This window comes from Arvicanthis niloticus, chromosome 21, assembly GCF_011762505.2.
Source record: "Arvicanthis niloticus isolate mArvNil1 chromosome 21, mArvNil1.pat.X, whole genome shotgun sequence".
Taxonomy (NCBI): Eukaryota; Metazoa; Chordata; class Mammalia; order Rodentia; family Muridae; genus Arvicanthis; species Arvicanthis niloticus.
In genome coordinates, this window is record NC_047678.1 from 25,279,653 (window position 1) to 25,303,758 (window position 24,106).

At 42.4% G+C, this 24,106-nt stretch overlaps 1 protein-coding gene across 1 annotated transcript; it reads left to right on the forward strand.

The window, feature by feature from the left end:
• Positions 1–405: 405 nt before the first annotated feature.
• Positions 406–22,956, forward strand: Mrpl3 (mitochondrial ribosomal protein L3). The gene is made up of 10 exons (XM_034484428.2): positions 406–652; positions 1,582–1,766; positions 2,867–2,958; positions 4,425–4,523; positions 7,902–8,001; positions 9,873–9,933; positions 16,485–16,593; positions 18,770–18,847; positions 20,700–20,777; positions 22,481–22,956. Exons 1-10 carry the CDS (start codon positions 561–563, stop codon positions 22,631–22,633), a joined length of 1,047 nt encoding a protein of 348 aa, XP_034340319.1. The 5' UTR covers positions 406–560; the 3' UTR covers positions 22,634–22,956.
• The last annotated feature ends 1,150 nt before the right edge of the window (positions 22,957–24,106 follow it).

The following is a 24,106-nucleotide window of genomic DNA, read 5'->3' on the forward strand; positions in this document are numbered from 1 at the left end:
AACATCCATCAGTCCTATTTCATTGTTAACTCTGCCCATTTGTTTTGGGCATGCACATAAATTTTAAGTACGTGTTCCCTCATTTATAATATAGAAATAACTTCTCTAAAGGGCTGCTCTTAGATTAACCACTATAAAATTGCTAAAATGCTGCTTAGCACAGTGAGCTCTCCCACAGTGGGCATTATTGGAGGTGACTTCTCTTTCTTTAGTTTCCAAAGAAAGTTCATATTTCTTGTCTCGTTCTTCTAAAGTTTAAAGCCCAATACTTTCTTTGCCGCCGCTTAAGAGTCAATCATCTAGTCCACTGGCAACGTAGGGCCACTTGGAGACGGAACCATAGTTACAGGTATCGAGTCTATACCCGGAACACATTGAGAAACGGACCGGAAGTTGCTCGGCTGTGCTTTTTCCTCCGCTGAGGGCATTGGCGGACAAATGGTGTGACCGCTGTTCTAGAGCTTGTGCTAACTCGTGGTATTTGAGTTGGGGACTTGCTGAAAGCTCCGCGGCGGCGCGGCGGCGCGGCGGCACGACCCGAGTCCTATCCGGCCACTTCCATGCGGGGTTGGAGGCTGCTAGCTAAGGCTGGCGCCCCGGTGCTGGGCTATGGCGCCAGAGGCCTAGGTGCTGCCCCAGGCTTAGGGAGTAGGTGGGTATGGGCAAGACACAGGGTGGCGGGGTGCGCCACCCACATAACTGTGTCCTTGAACAGAGACTTGGCTTGGCGCAGAGGGTTAGAAGCGGAAGGGGTCGTGTGTTCAAGAGTGTAGCATAGAAAATTAAGAAACCATCTTTTAATCTAAAGGCTTGAAGGGGTAGTGTTTTTTAATGCTCAAGAAATTGGGGGTTAACGACTGTTAGCAGCAGCAAGAATGTCTTCCAACCATCGAGTACTGTACTAGACCTTGTGTTTGTTTGTGTTGTATATTGGGCCTGTGTCCTGTAGCCCCTTGTGAGCAAACCACTGTTATAACGTAACAGTTTTTCAGATAAGACTGAAACTAAAGGGAAATAGGTTGTTCAAAGTCACTCAGCTAGTAAGAAAATCACTTGCGATTCTAAGCTGGAACTTCCTGACTACCAACCAAAGTAGACTGCACAAAGCTTTACTTGGTTTCTGACCCACCCTGTGCAAAAATTAAACACACTTCCTTGCCTCAAGCCTACTAAGCTCCGTGGTGCATTAGCTGGACAGCAATCCTGTGTTTTGTGGGGTTTAGTTTTGTTTTTAAAACTCTGCATATTTAGCTTCTTAACATTGGCGATGCCTTTACAGGCACGGGTATACTTAGAGAACATTTAGTTGCCACTCCATTGGTTATAAAACTGTCAAATACAGATTCATTTGAGTTAGTAGCCTCTCATGTGCTTAGGTAGGTTTGTTTATTGTGGATGGAAAGAGAAGTTTAGCCTTCAGGGTAACCTTTTTTTGGTTAAAGCGGAAGCCCTAGTGTTATTATAAGAAGTGTTATGGAAAATACACAATCCATACCATTCCCTGAGGCCTTGAGTGCATTATCTAACTGTGGCCTTGCCTACATTAAATGGAAATAATGTTTTGATTTTTTTTTTTTCCAGAAAGAACATCTTGATCTTTGTTAGAAATCTCCACAGCAAGAGTAGTACCTGGTGGGACGAGCATCTCTCTGAAGAAAATGTCTCCTTTGTTAAGCAAGTGATCGCCGATGAAAATAAAGCCCAGTTGGCAAGTAAACTGAATCCCTTGAAAGATGAACCATGGCCTCTACATCCTTGGGAACCAGGTGATTTGTAGGGATTTGAGACGTGGCCCCTTAATTATGGCTGGGTGCATGAAACTGGTGACTGCTTTATACATCTCACATCTTGAATTTTCATTTCTTGAGTGTGTCTGGTTCATTTTGCTTTGGTCTGCCAGCTTATTTGTTTCCCGCTTTCTCATCTGCTGCTAGTAAAAGATCTCAGGAAGGTGTTTTTTAGGTAAGAGGAGAAGCATTCTGCATATATTGTAAAATGAAAGGTAGAAACCAAGAAGAAGAGGCTGGAGAACACAGTGTAAAATGTCCTGTGTTAATACAGCTACTTTCAGTTGGGATGCTTGCGTGCTGTCTGGGCAAGCATAGTTCCAGAATCCCCTGTCTGTGGTAGGATACTAAACCCATGCATGGCCAGACCAAGCAGGATGGGGCTGTTCCTGGTGAACGTGTGCTTTCTGGAGTTAAGTTCAAGTCTAGCCTGGCTTGAGCTCCTGAGTTTCCAGCCTCTAACTCCTGAGTGCCAAGTTGTAGGCATATATCCTCAGCCTGGCTTATGCAGTGCATGAGATCAAACTCAGGGTCTTGTCCTTGCGAGGCAGGCACTCTGCCAACTGAACTACATTGCCAGCCCCAACAGTTGTTAATGGAGGACCGCTTAGTAGAGGAGGAGTTGAGGCATCTATGTAGTATAGTGCCATTTAATGCCTTAGAACTTGAATAGATGTCTCCTAACTGATAATGCTGCCAGGATCTGAAACTAAAAAGAATAATAATGGAATTATATATATTAATACTATTATATTAATACTGGTTTTTTTTTTTTTTTTTTTTTTTGGTTTTTTGAGACAGGGTTTCTCTGTGTAGCCCTGGCTATCCTGGAACTCACTCTGTAGACCAGGCTGGCCTCGAACTCAGAAATCCACCTGCCTCTGCCTCCCAAGCGCTGGGATTAAAGGCGTGCGCCACCACTGCCCGGCCATTAATACTGTTATTAAAACTGAAATGTTAGACTTATCTTACATTTGCTCATTTTACAAACATTTGTTAACCACCAGTATGATGTACCTGATATAGTTGAAGATATTTACAGCTGTAAGTAGTCGTGAAGATATTGTATTTGTTGACAGGTTCTTCCAGAGTTGGCCTTATCGCCCTGAAGCTGGGTATGATGCCTTTATGGACCAAAGATGGTCAAAAGCATGCAGTCACATTACTTCAGGTAAGAAGATACACATATAAGGGATATATGTATGTGCCAAGATCTGTGTACATAACCTGAAATGGTTGAAATGTGTATCCCAGACAGAAAACTGTGGTAAAGAAAAACATAGCAAATAATAGTAAAGAGCTTTGCTTCTGGTAGTTCCAGGAAAGTTGATTCTAGCCTAAACCAGTTTTCTCATAATGGGTTTGGAATATCTGGAGTAATGCCCAGGCGGGGTAGGGTGGCATAGATCCTCATAGATCGTCCACTTAATTTATTCTCAGAAAATATCTCAAGCCCATCGTGTTCACAGTAGTTCATTCAGGCCCTGACTGTAATTGTGATCTCCTTGCTGACTGTCAGAGTAGACTCTGCTTCCTCTAGGGAAACCACATTTTATTCACCAAGATCAGTTATTCTAGATGGGTAATGACTCAGGCTCTGAGTTTAAATCCTGGCTCTGCCACTTGCTATGTTCCAGAGTGCGCCAGCCTCTTCTCTACATGATATAATTCTATAAGAGGAACAGTTAGGCCTCACTGCAAACTATTACAGTGAGGACCACAAGAGATGACGAATGTCAGCTCCTAAAGATAGTACAGTGTCTCAAAACTGTCCACTGCTTTCACTGTAGGGAAAGACAGATGAAGTTAGATCATTATTCTAGATCATTCTGGACAGCTCAGTGTCTGGGGTCTAATCTCAGAGGTGTGATGATGGTTAAAATATAGGCTATGCACGCTTAGAGTGCTAACAAGGTACAAGAGCCTGTAACCGCTTCATGAACTATTGTGGTCTGAGAGTGTGGATCAGTAAGGCAGACTGGTACAACCACACAGGAAGCAATTTATTATTGTGTGTCAAGTTTAGACCTATGAACCTTGTAATCATTTTCTCACTGGGTCTCTGGGAAGTCCCGGGAGGTGTGTACTATGGTTCTTCTTCAACACTATCTCAGGCAGCATCGTGTTTAATGCTCCAGAACTGGAATTTCCTAAATGTCCATTAGTGTGGAAAGCAAGTAAATCATGACCCATTCATACAGTCTGTAGGCAATGAATAGAGTTACACAGCGCAGAAAAGTGAGCTTTGTGAATACAGTGTTGAGTAAAAGGCAGCTCTCCTTACTTAGCCAGAGGTTTAAAGTCTGGACTGGGACCTGGGTTCACTGTACCATATTTCCAAGGGATGCTCACGCTGATTGGGGTCACCGTTTGAGAACCCCTGTTCTAGAGTGAAGATTAGGGAGTCAGGCACAGTCTTGGGATTATAATTCTTCTTTAAAAGTTCTTATTTTGCTGTATACTTGGGTTTTTGTGTGTGTTCTATTTGACAGTTTCAAAGGTTTATTTATGGATTTTAAGATTGTAGCTGGTGTTGGGGAGATAATGAGTTAGTAACTCTGGAAATCCTTATTGTCCTAGGCACTCATTATGGCTGGCAGATCATGTTACAAGCTCAGGTTTTGTGTTTGTTTTCAGGTACAAGACTGTCATGTGTTAAAATACACTCCCAAGGAAGACCATAATGGAAAAACAGCAGCCCTGACAGTGGGTGGGAAGACGGGGTCACGCCTCTATGTAAGTCTGTATTTTCATTCCTAGAATACTACATATTACTAGTTTCGGCTCTACATGCATTCATATTAGCAGAATGTTCGTAGTCACAAACTGACACTTACCCTGAGGATTCTGTCTGGGGAGAGGCAGGCTAGCAGAGATTTTGAGTTAACTAGACTTCACTAAGCTGTAGAGTTTGTGCATCTGTGAAAAGAAGATCAATGGCACTGCCTTCCTATTGGGCTTATTACAAGGACCGAGTGAGCTTCCTCTAATTGCTGACTGCTGTACATGCTCACTAGATCGTGGGTTCATTCTTTTGGTTTGGGTTTTTTAATTTGAAACAGGATTTTACTGTATAGAAAAACAGGTATTTTACCCTTTTTTTCTTCTTAAAAAATCAATTTAATACTTAAAACCAGAGGTTCATTAAAATTATTATGTAGTTTAGAAGGAACTTTCTGTGTTTGGGATACATATGAAGCCACATCAGATTTTTTTTTTTTTTAGCAGAGCATTGTTTCCTAAGTGTTGTGTTAACAGAATGCTGACTATGTAGCTTATTAGAAAAATGCACCCAGTTAATATCTGCCCAGACCAAAACCTAGAGGGTGAGAAGAACACACCACTCATTTCCAAACAAATTTAGTTTTTTGAGTCGTTTATGAAATAAACATGGGCAAAATCAAAATGTAACCATACTGTCTATCACTAGTAGTATATATTTCTTGCATGCCCTTGTGTGACTTTTTCTATGGAGCCAAGAATGAACTCACCTCAGATAGGGAACCCACAACAGAGCACAGAAGCTAAGCAGAAGCCTATCTTGTTAGCCGTGAGGTGTTGGGATCACGTGGAACAAATGGGTGAGGGTAGCACTCTGGAGCACGGTCAGCTCAGCCCAGCCCAGGCTGAGTAACAGCTCAGAGTCTACAAGCCTGGAGCTCTCTACATGAGGTGTGGACAGCTCCTGCAGGCAGCTGGGCTAACCAGGGTGCTGTCCTAGGCAGTTGTCTTCGATTTCCACAGCCTTCAGGGGGCCTTGTGAATCCTCATGAGTATGGTTCTGCTCTGAGGAAACTGGGAGATTCATTTACTCCTGTGTCTCTGGAAGGAGTATGTCACTCAGGAGATTGGTACATAGCATGTATGTGCTTGTCACAGTTAATTTATAGAGTGTTTGCTACATGCCAGGAACATGTAATCACTTCAGCCTCTGGGACAGAGGAGCGATGCTCTGGTCAGGACTGACTGACCACTGGTAAGAGCAGGACAGACTCCACGGCCTTACATACCTAATGTTTCTAGATACTAACCCCATGAGATACTAACCCTCAAGCTCCTAAGAAGGATGAATGAAGTAGCCAGCCCATAAATCAGCATGAGTCCAGCAGAACTGGAGATAGCCAGTTTGGGGGAGAACCCATGCAATTCACAGGAGGAGACCAAAAAGGACAGTGGGTGTTACAGGAATGCTTATGGGAGTCACTTCTTTGTTTATACAACAAATATTGTTTCCATTATCAGTTTTGTAAATCTATGACCTTATAAATTAACCACCATATTGGGACAATTTATTCTACTCTGAAAGATGTGTGAATAAGCAATTCTTCAGACATAACAGAAAACAGAGCTGGAGAGATGGTCCAGTGGTTGAGACCACTAGACACCCTTGCAGAAGACCCAGTGGGTGTGTAGGGAGATGATGAAAATGTGTGCCGTACATGTATGCAATTGTCACAGTGAGCCCGCTACCCTGTGTCTAATGTGTACTAATAGGAAGAAGAAAAGTTACTTTGCCAGTGTGGGAAGCCCTCATCATTTACAATTAAAATGTTTTTGTTTAAAAAGAAAAGAAAAATTTCAAACTAGAAATGTACCAGCTACTTACATGGTTTAGCACTCAAGGAAACTAGAATTAGACGGACTATCTAGAGGGCGTTGGTTCTATCTTTTGGTTTGCTATTTTTTATTTTTTTTATAAGATCTATGACTATCAAATATTGAGTAGTTGGGCTCTCAATAAGTTGATTAAAATGGTTTTATTTATAATAAGACTAAATCTGTTTTTTTTTTTAATCTGGTAAGAATTTATACCTCTAAAAAAGTAGACTAGTTTGTTCTTACTATCTTTGTATTTTATAAATAAAAACTGATGTGGTGCATAGTGTCTCTTTGTAAGAACAATAAATGGCCCTAAAAGTTGATTAAATCAATTCATCCTGGGAGCCGAGCAGTGCTTTCATAGTAGGAAGGATAATTGCTGAGGAATTCTTCAGGAGACTCAGCTTCATGGACGGGGCTGCCCATGTGTGACAGTGCTGGCAGCTTTTAAATTGCCTTTTTGAATCATTTATTTGGAAGTTTAGAAAGGAAGGGACGGGCCAAGCAGACTGTTAGAGCACGCCTGCTGTCAGCTTTACCTGAGCATTGACTTTTCTCATGACTAAGACCTCGTTTTAGAATATTGTGATTTTAGTTGAAACAGTTATTCAATTTTAGTGAAACTAAAGTGAAATTAAAATATATGTTGTCTTCATTCATTTTATGCTGGAGTCTAGTGTTAATGTAAGCTGTGATGTTTATTTTAGCTATTTTGTACCAAAACGGATTTCTTCTCAGAAGTTTCTTGGAACACTTTAAATCCAATATTAACAAAATAATATTGTGCTTTATAAATCAACTGAACTATGTGAATATCAAAAGCAAATTTGAAAACTTTTGAATGAATTTGAAACACAAGGAAAATAATTTCAAGGAACAGACACTTGTATGGAAAGCGTCTTTGCTCTTGTAGAAGTGAGATGTGAGGGAAGGTGAGATAGAGGGCGGGCGTAGGAGTTTTCAGCAAGCGAGAAGGGGAAGGACAGAGAGCAGCAGTGTTCTCAGTCTTCAGAATACAGTCCACTGAGCTGCAGGTATAGATGATTTAGCAATAAAAAAAGACTGTAATATGTATCACTATGGATGCAGATAAATGGTCTAAGGAATAAGACAAATAGACTGACAAAAATGATCTTTTGGACAGCAAATCAGGAGGCCTGAGTGACCAGCTCATCCAAAAATCTATTGGAAAAGCCCTGTGAAAGAGGTGACTAGTGTAGACAAAGGACCTGAGGCCAGTGTAGGTGTGCTTTCAAACAAGCAAGGACAAGGGCGAACATTCTGAGGCTTGTGCACATGGCTGGATCCTAAGCAGTAGGTGATTTGTTCTTAGGTGTATAATTAGTTTAGATATAATCTCATCTCCCTTAAGCAGTGGGAATTAAGTGTTGATGGTGCAGTAGGGAATATGCTTTGATTTTTATTTTCTGTGTGTATATAACTTGACTTGGGGCTCCGCATTCAGGTCACTTGTGTTGTTTAATGCATTACTTACATGTATTGTTTTCCCTCTAGAAACCTGACTCTATATTGGAATTTTACCGAGATCTTGGATTGCCACCAAAACAGACAATTAAAATCTTTCATGTAACAGATAATGCTGTAATTAAACCAGGTAATCTGAGGTCGGGAGTGGAGGGAGGTAAAAATGCCAAATATGTGATTTGTTTAATGTCAGCCCTTTCAATAAAGCTAAACAAACATGTGTTTTTAAATATAAAACCTATCTGATTTAATCACTAGGAACAAACAGTCTTTGTCTCTGCTAAGTGGGGGAAGCTGTAAGATTCTCTTTGTTTTCCCTGAGAGGGAGGAACTCTAGTGCACATGTGGGGAGTGTCACATTTATAAAGAACCTCTCCAAGTAAGTACTTTAGCTTCAAAGCTGTTCATGGTTGCAGGCTAGGATTCTGCTAGGAGCAGTCACACTCTGAAGAGAGAAGTGCAGCCCCCAAAAGAGAACAGCAAACATGGCCCCTGGGAGAGTTCTCTCCCTGTCCATGGGATGGCAGGTTAAGGTTTGGCATGGGATTATACTGACTCCTGTGGTTAACAAATAGGACGTTTTGATGTCTGACCTTCAAGAGAGCTCCATGGTATTTGAACTTGCATTGCAACAAAAAAGATAGTGAAATTTTTTAAGTTTAAATTTCTAACTTGAAGGCAAAATAGTTTTGACTTATAAAATTAGTATAAGTCTTGCATCATTGTGTATTGGTCTGACTTACAACAGTATTCTACTTTAAATATAAAGGAATTGTTCTGAAATACTTTGTTCTGAAGAAAAGTATCCACTTTGATATTAGTAGACTTAATTTGTCCAAGCCCTCTGTTCATGTTTAGGATAGTTATAAAAGTCAAGTCCATGTTAATTTTTGCTGTAATTCTAACCATATTAAATTACATCTCTGTGAGTCAGTGATGATCACATTGCAGTTTGAGTTGTTCAGCCTTGCAAAAATGAGGTCTCCTTTTTTACTCTTTCTTTTTTTAATTATTATTTTTGTTGGACAAATCCTCTGTATTTATTTATAGAGTATAACATGATATTTTGGCATACATAGAATGAAGCCCTTATTGAAATCCCTTTTCCTTTACAAACCTAAATTAATCTTACCTTAAAGAAACTACTCTCTTATACTCCACGAACCCCACTCTTTGTACTAATTAAATAAAACCCGCTCTCCATTTTGTTCTCAGCTACATTGGTCCCTCATTTTTTCATTTTTTAAAGGGCTTTTAATTGGTGATATAGTGTTGACTCTTACCCAACATAACAATTTTTTTGAGATCAGTCAGAGCTGAGCCTTACAAGTGTTGAGTATCTGTAAAGGCAGATTTTGTCTAATCCAGAGATTTAAACAAGTGCTAGTGAAAGAGGCTTGATCAGTAATGTGCCTAGAGCAGAAGTAATCTGAGGTGAGCAGGTGCTCTATGAATATGTACCCATAATCCGTACCCAGCGGAGGAGAGACCAAGTCAGGTTAGTACATTTCCTCGTCCACAGGGTGATGAAAGACTGCATCAAACCTCACCCATCATCCATCATAGTTGTTGTCATGTTCTTTCTTTTCCCCTTATGTAAGTGGATAATATACTTTAATTCAGCACACCTATTTACTGAAACAACCAGCAATCATTGAACTTTGCTTGCCAGCAAGGAGACTATAATTGCTACAGGACTCACTCGTTTAGACCGGCATCACGTAAGCTCCGTGAAGGTGCTGGCCTGGCAGATGTAGTCTGGTGGCTCACTGGAGCACCATGCACCTTGGGCGGGGTCCCCTTGTTCTTCAGCCTTCTCATCGTTAACTAGAACCTGTTTGCAGTTGGCTTCAGTGTTTGGGTGTCTCTGATGTTCCTAATTGCTGAAGATCTGTGAGCATTTGAAAGCACTGCTGGGAGCTATGTGGGCCAAGTATCTGTGGATAAAGTCCTTCCTGTTGCTGACAGATAACATAGATTTCTCATTTCTTTTTCATACAGGGACCCCTCTTTATGCTGCTCACTTTCGCCCTGGACAGTATGTGGATGTCACAGCCAAAACGTAGGTCCTCAGGGGTTCTCCTTTGCTTTGCTTTTCTCCAGATGTTAAAGGTCAGAGTGGGTGAAAGTATAGTCTCTGAAGTCAGTTAATAGACAAAAAACTTCCATAAGTCTGTCTGTAAAGTCACCGACTACTAGTTTCATAGAAAGAGTGGACATTTGATGAACTGAGATATGTGCTTCCAGGAATTGGGCTCAGAAAGATCACGTGACTTAAGTGCTTTCCCAGTTAGGTCTGCTTTAAAGACCAAGAGGCATGGCTCGACTGTGAAACACAGCTGAGCAGTGGTAGTGGAAGACTCCTGTGATTACTGGAGTTGGTTTGAGGTACTCTTTCTAATTACTGGGAGTTGTAAGATTTCACACTATTTGTAAAAGTGGTTGTTGTCTTTAAGTATCTCTTAGTGTAACTGTAAAACATGTTTGCAGTTGTCTTATCAGAAACTAAAAGAGATCCCACTCCTCAGGTCTCCTTAGGAACATGATGTTGGACTCTTAGTGTGAGGTAGTGAGACTGCTGTGAAGGAAAACCCTTGTACATTCAAGGGTCTAATGTAGAGGTGATGGCTAACTGCCACTGACAAAATGCTGACTGTGGTTCATTTAGTCTGGACTGGTATTCTGGGTACTTTAACCACTTCTGCACGAGGTGTAGCAGTGTCTCTGACTCCAGGAGCTCTTCAGATCTTAGAGAAGTTACTGCTCGGTACTGCAGAGTACTCAAGTCCATGTAGTGTAGGTAACTGTGGCTGGAGAACCGCAGGGTTCCTCACGCCAGGCTGTGGGTAGTTGGCTGGGAACGCTCTGGGTTTCTCCAGCGAACCGGTTTATTGGCATGACAATGGTGGATGCATCTGGATGCACACCCCTCTGCCCCCGCCCCCCCCAACCCAGGGCAGTCCTTAAATAGCAGGGAGAGTGGGGGTTGTGGGGGGAGGGAAGTTTGCTTAATTGACTCCACCCTCAGGCCTTCAGGTACCTCATTAGTATGTAAATCTCTCTAGGGCCAGAGGCCTGTTTATCCTGTGTCCTGACTGAAGGGTGAAGGTTGAATGAAGATTAAACCTTATGTCAGGAGCCTGGGTTCTGGGGGCGAGGCGGAACCCACAACCCAAGAACCAGGATACCCTTCCATGGCCAGGCCTGACCATGTAGATGCTTGCAAACTGGATTCTGCTGGCTGGTGGAACTCACACAACCTAGAACACCCAGAAGGAAAGCACAAGTTGCTATGTTTTCTTCTCTTAGCATGGATCCTGACTTCAATCCTCTGAGTTTCTTTTCTCCTCTTAGTCACATGACAGTGCCTACAACGATATCAGTACCAAGAGCCCCCAGCATATAAAGGTGTTCATGGACTCTGGGAGAGGGCAGTTTGTTTGTGATGTGTTATTTTGTGATGGTGACCAAACAGCAGTTTTCATCCCAAGAATCTGATGAATGCTGCCTTAGGGCCCTTACAAAGAACCTGATGGCAGTTGGGTAGATTCGTTTCCACACCATGACCACCTTGTGTCAGACACAGGCCACTGCCAACGCTGCCTTTCTCTTTGCCCAGCTCTATAGAAGTGAAGTGGGGTAGACTGGCTGTAAGAAGAGTCTTTAGGGGATTCTCAGCCTGTCCCTTTTGTTCTCCCCCGGTACTCAAGCCAGTAACATCTCTTTCTTGTCTCTTGTTCTTCAGCTTTTCTGAGCTTTCTTAGTTAGCCAGTGAAGACTCTGGGTTACAAACCAGATTATTTTACTTTTAAATTTATGAATTATTACAAATCATAAGATGCCATGCATTAATCCTGTGAATTATATACAGTGCTGTATGAATTCCATTACATACCTTGCAGGACATACGGGATACTCTGAAAAGGCATGCAGAGTCACATGCCTTGGTCAGCAGGTGGCTTGTAGCCAGGAGAGTGACTGGCTTGGGGTAGAGCTTTTCCAAGCCTGTGCTCAGTGGGTGCTCTTGGTTCATATGCTACTGTTGAGCTGTGAGTCTTTGGCTTTCCCCCTTTTGGTAGTTCCAATCTTCTGGGTTGTAGAGTAAAGGTGGGGTGGTTTTTGTTTGGTTGGTTTTTGTTTTGGTTTGGTTTTGTAGGTTCTATTTCTAGAAAACCATGATTTGAAGTTACGTGGCAGCCTCCAGGATCAGTAGTGAATAAGCACTAGAAGCACAGTGTCCATAGGATTAAGGCAATGCTGGTGAGTGGGAAGAAATCGGAGCACACTGAGGAGGTCGTACTGCTGCACGGCCGCAGCACAGCATTCGGGTAACTTCAGCAGGAGAAGTGGACAGGCTGCCCTGTGGAAGGAAGCTCACTGTACGCTGCTGTGTGTCTCCATGTAGACTGACTTCCCTGACACCAGCTTGAATTGGATTTCATGTAATTTTGTGTAATTTTGTGAGTACTTCCAGGGACTGTACCGCTTCTAGCTAGCATGTTACTGCTGCCCCCCTAGCTTTTAAAGCTGGTTAACTGATTGCTGTGTGCATGGAACTTGGTTTGAACTCCTGAGTGCAGTGTTGGCTCCTTAGCTGTGTGGCTTTTCCCTGACGCTAACTTCCTGGCCTGTGGGGTGTCTGGACAGCGCACATGCATTGGCTTGTTCTTTTTTTTTCTTTAAGTTCTTTAGTGTATGTCCCTCGATGCTTCTCGTTTGGAGGGCACTTCCTGTTTTGAATTTAAGTTCTTTGAAGCCCATAAGAGAATTGTTTTTCCCATTAATGATGAATGGAGGCATTGTTTTTTGGGTATAGGTTCTGTGGTAACCATATTGTGGTTTTGTAGTTTAAAGGTGTCCTTAGCTTTCTGTATTGCAGTCTTCATGATGGAGATGGCTTTTCAGTACCCTAACACTACTGGAGCTGCAGAGCAAGGGAAACAAGATAAACGGACAGGCCTGGAGGCCATGGTGGCAGTGGTGGATGCTCGGGCTTCCTTAGTCTCTGTTCTTCAGTTCTGATTTTCATAATGTAAATTATTTTACTAAAATACCTTTGCATTTTTGGATTAGAGTACTCAAGAGAGTAATTCCCAGAGACTAATTGAAGAAGAAAATAGATTGCAGAGGGGAATGGTGAGTTTGATGAGACAAGAGAAGAAAGAAAAGGAGGAGAGATGTCACAGAAGCCAGTGGAAGAAAGGACAGGACTTGGGGGGCGGGATTGTAGAGGTGTCCTTAGAGAACTGGACCAAGATGGTTCCAAGCAGCTATGTAGTCTCTCCTCACCTCACAGATGTTTGTCCCCAGGTACAAGTGTTAGAAATATTGCCATACAGTGTAAAGAGGTATCTGGTGATTTGTTTTAAAACTATGTGTGTTGTCATGATATGGCAAAGGGATGAAATTCTAGTGACTTGTAGAGATAATAGGATGAATTGGGAAATGGTAAATTACCCATCTCCTTCTGGAAGGGTTTACAGGTACTAATGCCAGCCCCTAGATGAGTGTTCTCGACCTCCCTAACAGTGCAATTTAATACAGCTCCTCAAGTTATGGTGACCCCAGCCATAAAATTATTTTCATTGTGCTTCATAACTGTAGTTTTGCTACTGGTATGAATCATAATGTAAATGTTTGATATTCAGGATATCTGATATGTGACCCCTATGGAAGGTTTGTGTGACCCCCAGGCGTCGGGACTCACGGGGTGAAAAACACTGCTCTAAGCCTTCTTTCCCTTTTCGTTCTTTCCCATGACATAACAGTGGCTTGATGGGCATTAGACTCACTTCTTTAGGCTGGGCAGTGGGTTAAATAAGGCGTGATCTCTGCCCTGTATGCAGCCCATATGGAGAACAGCGGCAGTAGTCTTCTAAGTTAAGCGAGACTTTTAAACAAGGATCTAAATAAATTCATTTTTGTTGTCCTCATTTTCAGAGAAGCCTTACTAATGTTGGAATGTCTAAAATTGCATTCTCCCTGGCTTGAATTTTCATTTGATTTATTTCTGCAGCCATTAGTTAAGCTACATTGGGTAGCTAGGAAGAGTGCTGCACACCTGCAAAGCCAGCCTGAGTGAGACAGTATGCTATTGGCCAGCCAGGACAATCACACGAAACCCTACCTCAGACAGATAAGCAGGCAAGCGAAACCCCACAGTGGGTGAAGGGTGAGGAGCTAGGTAGCTGCATTGGGTGTAGTTTTTTTGTTTTGTTTTGTTTTTTCCTATGATTTATTCTTCGTTCCTGTTTTACTTTGTTCTCAAGCTGGATAGCAGCTGGGAGAAGTGAGGCACTGGCTACCTGTGCTTCCTGTGATCAACAGGTGCACCGTGGCCTCCACAGCCAGAATTATGCCCGTAATTGTCATGTCTCTTGTGTTTTTGCCTTTTGTTTAAAGGTTATTTACTGAAGAGGTTCCCATTGTACACAGTGGGACTCATGAAGTGTTCCAGACCCAGACTGAAAAACAGTCTGCAATTAGCTGACACATAATTAGCACTTTCAGGGTACCGCTTTCATCTTGTAATCATTTACTCTGAAATGAGCTCAATTATCTTCTGTAATTTACCTGCTTGCGGTTTTTCTGGTGCATGCACTCACGCTGACTTTTTAAGGCAGATAATCAGTTTGAGAACTCTGAAGGTAGTAGTGAACTTCTACAAAAGGCATCCAGCATGCAAGGGAAGGTATTTTTAAAGCATGCTCCTTCAAGATGGCCCTGCTGGTCCCTCCCTTTTGCTCTTAGGTGCTACTTGCTAAATGATGGAAGACTCCCAAATTACTCTTGAGTTATTTCTCTTCATTTTTAAATTGCTAAGCTTTTTACATTACTTTGCAAGTATACCCTAAAATTCATTGTTAAGTGTAAATATTAATAATTTCTGACGCATGATTTCAGTATTTGATTTTCATAGCTTCTCTTTGGTGTTCAACTCTCTATAAAACAATGCAGATAGTTTTCCATTGAATACATGTTACATTTCTATTTTAGCATTGTGACAGGAATGATTTTTTTTTTAGTTATTGAGGAATGAGAAAGTATATGCTGGCAGAAAGAGGTGTATGTTAATTTAACTTACTAACAAGTCAGGGTGTGATTTGAGAGTACATTCCTGATGGGTTCTATCTATGACTTAGAGTTGTTTTTATGTTAAGTTCTTGATTTATCTAAAATTTATTCAAGGGGCTTTCTTAGGTCCATCCTTCTGATAATTCTTTCTGAATAAATACATAGCAGAGTTCTGGGGGAGTAGCGTTCTTTTCATGCTGTGCTGTAATTGATCTGAACAGTGCACATCTAATCGTAACTAGCTGTGTTGAAGCTACACAATATTACATTAAATTATATTGCTATTGTCTAGTGAAAGGTGAAGAAAATCTGCACGTTAAGAGCACATAGATGATGTCTGTAGTAAATCTATAAGTCCCCTGGTCCTGCACAGGATCATTTGTAAGGATGCACTTGACATTCAGAGATAGCCTTTAGTGAAATGTTTGAACTTGGTGTTGTTAGCTTGTTTTTCTAGCTAACAGATTCTGCAACAAAGTATATTCATTTAAAAATAGTATTTAGGTTATTAGGAAACTGCCTTTCTCTACTTCCTATTCATCACGGATCAGGATCTGTCTGGTACTGTCGACAGCTACTTGCCCATCCTCTAGAGGTTTTTCTGTGGGCTAGCTGTTGCCTTCTGATTTGTTGCCCTCACAAGGTTGCCAAAGTAAACCAATCCCTGCAGCCTCAGTGTCTGGGTAGAAAGTCAGCACAATTGCCGGGCTACATCTGGTTCAGGGTCTCTCACAGGCTGCAGTCACAGTGGGGGGGAGGGGAGGAAGAGAGAAGAGAGAGAAAGAGAGAGAGAGAGAGAGAGAGAGAGAGAGAGAGAGAGAGAGAAGAAGAAGAAGAAGAAGAAGAAGAAGAAGAAGAAGAAGAAGAAGAAGAAGAAGAAGAAGAAGAAGAAGAGAAGAGGAGGGGAGACAGAGACAGAGATGAGAATTGCCCCCCCCCCAGCTTATTACCATGGTTGTTGGCAGCAGCAGGGCCTCAGCTGTTGACTGGAACAGACTGTGGTGCTCCCTAGGAGTGCTTATATACTGAAAGCTGCTGCTTGTAGAGTTTAGGGAACAAGAAGAGAGTGCCAGAGGAGGGTCTCTTATTAGCAAGCCTCACGCTGACATCTCATCTCTTAGCATATTGTATTCATTCCCAGGCTCCTGGGAGAGGATTAAGCACAGCATAAACACTAGGGGATGGAGTCTTTAGGGCCTATCCTAATGGCTGTCTGCCACGTTTGTTAGGAGACTGAAACTTCTAGAGCTTTGCCATCATATCACTAGATTGTGAGGGTAAACTTTATAGGTAAATCCCCCAAGCTTAGCTTGCTGTTGTCTTAAAGTCTTGACATAACATTTTATACAGAGCTAGGCTCCAGCGGGAGGTACAAGCCAAGACAGATAAAGAAACGTTCATTTGCAGTTTGGCTGGTATGGCCTTTTCTGGTTATTTAGATAAGAAGTCTTGTTAGAACTCCAAGGTGCTGTCAAAAAAGTAGAGTCAGAAATATTTTATACTCTATTCATTATGTAAATTCTAACTTTTTTCCCCCAGTATTGGTAAAGGTTTTCAGGGCGTCATGAAAAGATGGGGATTTAAAGGCCAACCTGCTTCTCACGGTCAAACAAAGACCCACAGGAGACCTGGTGCCATCTCAACTGGGGTGAGTATAAATAGTGGGGCTTACCAAGGGAGGCGGGAGGTAGACTGGGTCTTGTTTTGTAGCCCAGGTTAGCCCAGATCATGCAGGATTCTTCTTGCCTCAACCTCTGAAGTGCTCAGGTCCTAGTAACTGTCAGTCTTTGATGGGCCTGGCCCCACCAAGTACCTTTGGGCAGCACTTTCTCTGTTCCTTTCTTCCTGATGTCCCATCTAAATTACTAAGGCAATGCAGGTGGCTCCATTTGCTTCCTCACATACTAGTTTTGCTTTAAAGGAAACAGTTGCTCCAGATCTTCTAGGAGAGGGGGAAAGCCATTGAGGTAAACAGAAATAACCAATAGTGGAATAAGAAACCCCCCTTGGAGCCTCAAGAAATGCAGAGTCAGCCTCTTAAGGTTGGTGAGGTCACATACTCCATTCTTCTCACAGTAAAACACATCACAGATTCCCTCGGGTACTAAGTTCTCACCTAACTGATTATGATCCATGTTGGTGAATATTCTCACACTGACTCCCGAGAGCTGAAGAGAGGTCTGTTCACAAGGTTGCCAAGAAATAGGAATCAAAATCAGTGATGGGAACACAGAAGCATGCGGCCCTATTGAAGGGGACAGGCAGAACCCTGGGGAGACTGCAGGCATTTCCTTTGACACAGCAGGGCTTCTTCTGGAAGAGTGTTCTCCCCAGGGCACTGGCACAAGGTGGTCCTGCCTTGTTACTTGTAATGAGCAAACATGGCGGGCGGGCTCAGGGCTGGAAGATAGTCTTTTTGTGCTGTCAGTTTTACTCCTGGAGCCTTGCTAATGGTTTACAATTTCAAAATACAAACATTTTGTTCATGTTTGAGAGGAGTAAAAACCACGTGAGATATAATTAGAAACAAGCTTGAGTGTTTGAGCTGAGTCGCAGCCGCCCTGAAGAGGAGGGCAGAGTGACCAAGTCAGGGACTTTAACATAGGGGCCTGGTTCTATACCATGAGTGTAAATGTAAAACTGGACACTTGGGGCTGGAGCAGTTGAGGAGTTGCTGAGCAGCCATGAGGCCCGGAGTTCAGATTACAGCACCCAGGGAGTGAGGCAGATGTCCAGCGAGTGCCCATGGCTCCAGCTCCAAGGATCCTACACCACGTGCGTACACGCACAACACCACATCCACACATGCACAAATACACAGTAAATAATGAAAATCATACACAGCAACACACACAAGTGTTAAATTTAGATTTGCTTTTTGCGCTGATACCAACAATTCATAAGTAATTTTTCTGTGAATTGTAGGATTGAGCAGAAAAATACATATCTTGGTGATGGAAGCCAAGAATCAAGTTCCTGTGTTAGAGAAGGGTGCTGTGGTATGGAAGGGGGAGTGAGAGTGAGCCATGAATCCTGTGTCATCAGTCTGCCCCAGCCCTTTGTGTGTGTGTGCGTGCATGAGTGTGTCTGTCTGTCCATCTCTTTTCTCACTTTGCCTGCTGCAGGGACCTACAGAAGTGCTCCTGTGCAGTGGGTATACCTAGAGTGCAGGGTCTGGCCTAAGCATCCTGCCCCACAGAAAGGAAGCCCTTCAGTAGTTGGCTTAGTTACAACTTCACAGCACTGGAAGGACACAGGGAAGCCAAAATGCCCTAGACAGGAAAACCAGGAAGTGCTTAAACAAATAGCAGACATGTGAACGGGACACAGAAGCCTTAAGGAGCTTCCCATTTAGCAGAACTAAGACAATGGAGGCTTACAACCGACAATTCATAAACCTCAGAAGCTGAGGCAAGAGGATCCAGAGTTCAAGGCCAGGCTGAGCTATATAGCCTTCTCTCAGAAACAAGCAATAACAACTCCCCCATCCCCAAGAGAAGGGGCTCCTACTCATATAAATGAATTGCATCTGTGAGTTTATAAGAACGAGGACAAATGGAATGTCCTTCCTGACACTGTCTAATCCCTGTAGACAGCGTGATGGCATCTTGCTGCTTGGTGACTGTCATAGTCGATGAGTTGCCAGCATTTTCAGTGGATACAGATCAGTGCAGATGCTTCAGAGGAGCTGGATGTACACCTCTTCTCAAATCAAACTGCAGATTAACCATGGAGACAGTGCTAGCAGTAGAGGGACTAATGTGCTTTATACAGCCTTGGGATCAAAATGACTGTAAGTGTGGACTTTGTCTTTTGTTATTCAGGATATTGCCAGAGTCTGGCCTGGAACTAAAATGCCTGGGCAAATGGGAAACCAACACAGGACAGTGTATGGACTGAAAGTAAGTCTGTAATGTAAGTGCTAATGTAAGTTTGCATGCAGAGACCAGAGTGTGCACTGTGTGTGTGTGTGTGTGTGTGTGTGTGTGTGTGTCCGTGTGTGTGTGTCCTGAACAAGGGTGCTTTTTGACTGTAAAGATATAGGGTATGGGGTTGACTTGTAGATGTGGAATTAGAGTCATTCAAGAGAAATGAAATGACTTCTACTATAATGTGGATGGCATAATTATATTTCACATCTTAGCCACAAAATACACAGTTGTTAGAAAGAAAAAATAGTCAGCTGTATTTGAACTGGAATGTTTTGTAACATACTGCATGGGGGGAAAGATTCCAAGCATTAAATGTACTCCCTCCTTGAGGGGGACGGAGGAACAATTCTCCCAGACATTGTTTCTGCATATTCTGTATTTCCCAGAGAAGCTGGAGGGTGCATGTCTACCTGTCTTGGATTCTATGTCAAGTGTGAGTGAAGTAGATGTAGGTAAGGAGAGGAGAGAAACCCAGTTTTTTTTTGTTGTTGTTGTTTTTTTTGTTTGTTTGTTTTTTTGGTGTGTGTGTGTAAAGAAATTCACATTTAATTTGCTAATTTGAGAAAGTCTTCAGTAGCTGAAGGAAAACAATTTTTACTATAATGGGGTGCTATATGTTTGTACTTTCATTGAAACAACAAATATGTGTGTGTGTATTTGTATGTATATAGCTCAAAGCATAGAAAGAACAAAATAAGCCACCATAGCAACAACACCCAGAAATGGTCCCTGATGTTGTGTATGGTTGTTCCATCTTTATCCATACATTTTATGTATAGATTCTGTATATATTTTTTAATAATTCTTTCATGGTTCTGGTGGGGACCCTATTTGAATGAGTGTGTAGATGCTTGACCGAGTGGACACTCTGATGGATACATGAAAGGATAGTACTAGGATTCCTTCTGTGGTCATATGAAGGCTGGGAATCCCACTGTGGGCTGCCTGCAGGCTGAAGCCCTGGAATGCCTGGAGCCCTGACTCATTCCAAACCTCAAGCAGGAGGCCCAGTGATGGGAGTTCTCAGTCTGAAGCACAAGTCCTAAGACTGAAGCAGATTCATGGACGGGCACTGGCTCCAAGGTGCAGGGAGCTTGGAGTTGAGATGCCTGGGACAGATTTCCAAGACAGAGAGGAAATACTTTTCTCTGCCACTTTCATTTATTCTGGGTCCCTGATTGGATGGGAGTCACTGACTGAGTAAAAGTCCACACTGAAACTCCCTCACAGGCATACCAGAACTCAGTATTCCTCAACCCAGTCAGGTCAACCCTGAAGTCAGTTACCAGATAAATCTAAGTCTGTTTCCTACCATTGCTGTTTTACCTTAGTAAAGTCCATCTGCTTGTCACAGTATTCTCTATGGCGTTTATTTTCTTACTATATTTACTTTATTTTATTTTATTTTATTTTATTTTATTTTATTTTTGACTATTACTTTCCACTCGTGTGTTTGTTTTGCTCCATATTGAGATGTTTTAAAAGGCCGTCTGCTTAGCCTGCTTAATTTAGAGATTAGATTCAGTGAGGTACGAATTCCCAGCGGCTAGTTATACAAAAGTAATAGCGACCAAACTAGAACTGACTTTACACATCGTTCTCAGGGTTAGCAGATTCCATGGAGCTGAAGTAGTCGTCAGCTGCCACACTCATGAAGTAAGGAGCAGGAATGCCCTTACTAATCACTAACATGGGGCTGAAAGCTTTTCGGCCTCTGCCTGGCATTTTGTGCTCGTGTGGTCAGCTGTAGAGCTCTTACGTCACACTGTCTCCTAGTTCCTGGTACCTTCATCTCTCATAAGTTGTTTGCTTCTTGTTGCAGGTGTGGAGAGTGAACACCAAGTACAACATCATCTATGTCAATGGTTCTGTGCCTGGACATAAAAATTGCTTAGTAAAGGTATGTACAACTGTAATTTCCACTCCTTGTTACCCTGGATCTCTTCCATGAATTCTCTCTGCTCTGTTACGTAGCTTCTAAAGAAGTGTCTGTTTCCACCACATGTCCTCTACCCCGCTTTTCTTTGTAGTAGCGCCTCAGTGAAAACAAAGGACACACTATAAATACTGAGCCGCACGCTGGAGCCATGAATGCCAGGGTCTGTGGGATGGAGGAGCCATGGCCAAATGCCTCTCCTCCTCTGTCCTTCCAGAGATGTGGCAAAGACCAAGAAGTGCTCAGGTGGGGCCACTTCAGTGCCACGCCGCTTAGTCACACCTGCCTCCCCAAACACCTACTATCCTGTCAAAACTAAAAAGAAAGGAAAAAAGGAAATAAAACTGACATGTTGACCAGCTAGACTGAGGTAAAGCCTGGGAGTTTCCGAGGATCTGCTGTGTAAGTGGGCTCACAGCCAAAGTGAGCCCGTCGCTGATGCTCCAGCAAAAGCAGATAGAATCCACAGTTTTAATTGTATGTTGCATTACATATATTCACTTATACTAGAAACATGATCAGTAGTTTTGTTGTTGGAAACCCTCAGGAACAGTAGATACATAAAAGTGTAAACATAATGAGAATTCACCACTTGGGATCCTTTGTGATGATTTTTATCAAAATAGCACATAGTTTAATTATTAGGTGTTTTCCTAAAGTTGAGCCTAAGGTTGGTGCATTGGGGAGAACTGAACATGATTGGTTTCCTTCTTGGCAACATCCTGGTCACGTCCTGAAACAACTCTAATGACGCATTAAAATAGAACTCCTTCATATGCTTAGTTGGTCCTAGCAGCTGCTGACGAGTTTTGACTAAGTTATTTATTTCTCATTGCTAAAATGAGCATGCCCTATTTTATTGTATGTATATATGCATGTACTTTTTTCTCTGAATGAGGCTACAGAAGCTTTGAGGATCCCAATCCTATCCAAAACTAAAGTACAGTGTCTCAGATCTTATCAGCACCTCTGCTAAGGGACATCTGCTGTGACTGCCCAGGTAATCTGAGAGGGTTTAGGCCATAAAGTGTCCTCAGAGCTTCTGTTAACACTTGTAGGTTTCTTTCTCTTGTTCTTGCTGAATGTCATTCTCGGTTAGAACGCTCCTTGCCAAATATAAGCTGATTTCTTTAATAAAAGCAGTATTTCCCTTTTTGTGTTCTTAGGCTTAAAACTAACAAATAATATCATGTTTTTAAGCCTCAGCCTCCAAAATTTTATTCTAAGTATAGAAAACAAAGTAAGAAATCAGTCAAAAAGAGTAAATAATAGAATGGATAATTATCAGGTATTAATTGTATTAAGTATCAAACCTTTATACTTGAAAAATAAATATGCATATAAAAGATATTTAAGATGTAATTTTAAAATATCCATCCTATTGGACAGTTAAATGCATACTTAGAAGTCACAGTAAAGTATACAATGATAATCAGTGGCTTTATTCTTATGGGTAGCTGATTCAATTGAGGAAACGATTAATCAAAATTCCTAGAATTCCTTTTTAATATTTCCCCGCAACAAGAAATACAGTGAGAGAGCCTGTTCTCACCTCTGTGGAGTGGATGCATTCATGTTCAGATGTGTAGAACAGAGACTCTTGTCAGTGGTCCCATTACATACCAAGATTGGTAGCAGGGTGAGATTTTTTTCCCTTATTCTCTCAGATCAAAGACTCTACGCTGCCTGCATACAAGGATTTCTGTAAGAGCCTGCCGTTCCCTACCTACTTTCCTGATGGGGATGAAGAAGAACTTCCAGAGGATCTGTACGATGAGAGCGTGTGGCAGCCCAGCGAACCTTCCATCACCTTTGCCTGATGCCCTGGTGCGGCAGGACTCTGTGCTCCGTGCACTTTGATGAACCAGATCCGTAATAGAACAGGAATGGGAGTCGTATTCCCTGTACTTAGTCATGAGAATGCTCATTTTTTATCAAAGGACACAAATGAATCACTCAGCCCCCACTTCAGTCTGATTAGCAAGGTTATTGCATTAAAAACCAACAGCCACATAGACTGGGTTTGTTAACATTGACGGGTTGTGAGGAACAAGATGCCTGCCATTTGTAGGTATCATCTTTAGACACACTTCTCAGGCTTGTTTTGTTTTTTATAAACTTTTATTAAAGATTTATCTCTCAATGTCTGGTAGTTGACTGTAAGGCCTTTAATACTGAGGTGCAGATGAGGGGTAGCCTATGGGAATGACATTTACAGCTGTCACAGGTTAAGTGAATGGCATTAGATGATGCCTCAGTATGTGATGGGGATACAGATGCAGCTATGGCCAGATGTTTTCTTTGGTGTCAGGAGTGTTATGATTTACAGTCTCACACAGGAACCAAATTAGCACTGAGGGTCTCATCACCCACAAACTCCACCAGTTTGAGTGGTCACAAGAGCCCCTCTTTGAACAAGAATGTTAGTCACAGTGAGAGAATCTGTTGATCGCACGAATGCTATGCCTTCCTCATAAGTCCCTGATCGCATAGGGAGGCACTACCGGCCTTGTCAACAGAAGCCAGTGTGGGAGAAAAAGCCACACTGGGGTTACTGACTGCATCATTGGCTGAGCCTCTGAAATGATATTGTGGAAGCAATCCTAACACATGGCTTCTCGCTGTCACAGTAGAAATAAGGCATCAGCCCAGTGAGTGACATTGTCTCCTAAAGCATGATGCTGTGGTACCACCTGATCAGCTTTCCCTTGGGAGGAGGATGTTAAAAATGTGTTTTGTCATCTGCTAACGTGTCACCACTTTAGAAGACTCTGCTTGGACAGGAAATGCCTCAGGAAGAATGGGCTTGCATTTCTTATCCTGTTTTGATAATAGATCTGTGGGGAAATACCTCTGTAAAGAGGTGGGGCGTGTTGCTGATACCTACTGGGCTAAACTTCTGAACTAAGAATTTGGAGACACAAAAGTAGGTCGCCACACTGTGAGGCTGGAGTAAGCAGGCATCTTCAGGGGTTCCATACTCTTCTGTCGTCCCTGCTACCTGTTCTCTATACAAGAAGTTTTCATGAGACACTACCTGACTAATAGCAGATTAGTTGCTTCTGCTTTGGGGGATTTCCATTCATTTTCCATCTGCTGTGAGGCCTCTTCCATGACCAATAAATGACAGTAGTCACTCAGTGTGTGCTGTCCCAGACAGCTGGCACATGTGTTCAGAGTCTACCTCCACAGTTGCCTAGGCTAGGATCCTTGATCATAATGAGTCTATACCACCATAAAAGGTCAGAGATGAACTTATCTGGTCACAGTGCCCTGGCATGGGACGGCCATGA

Excerpts from the sequence above, each read along its gene's own strand:
- Mrpl3 (XM_034484428.2), top strand. The coding sequence starts at position 561 with ATGCGGGGTTGGAGGCTGCTAGCTAAGGCTGGCGCCCCGGTGCTGGGC. Across the intron at positions 4,524-7,901 it reads AGACGGGGTCACGCCTCTAT|AAACCTGACTCTATATTGGA; the intron begins GTAAGTCTGTAT and ends TTTTCCCTCTAG. Across the intron at positions 20,778-22,480 it reads ATAAAAATTGCTTAGTAAAG|ATCAAAGACTCTACGCTGCC; the intron begins GTATGTACAACT and ends TTATTCTCTCAG.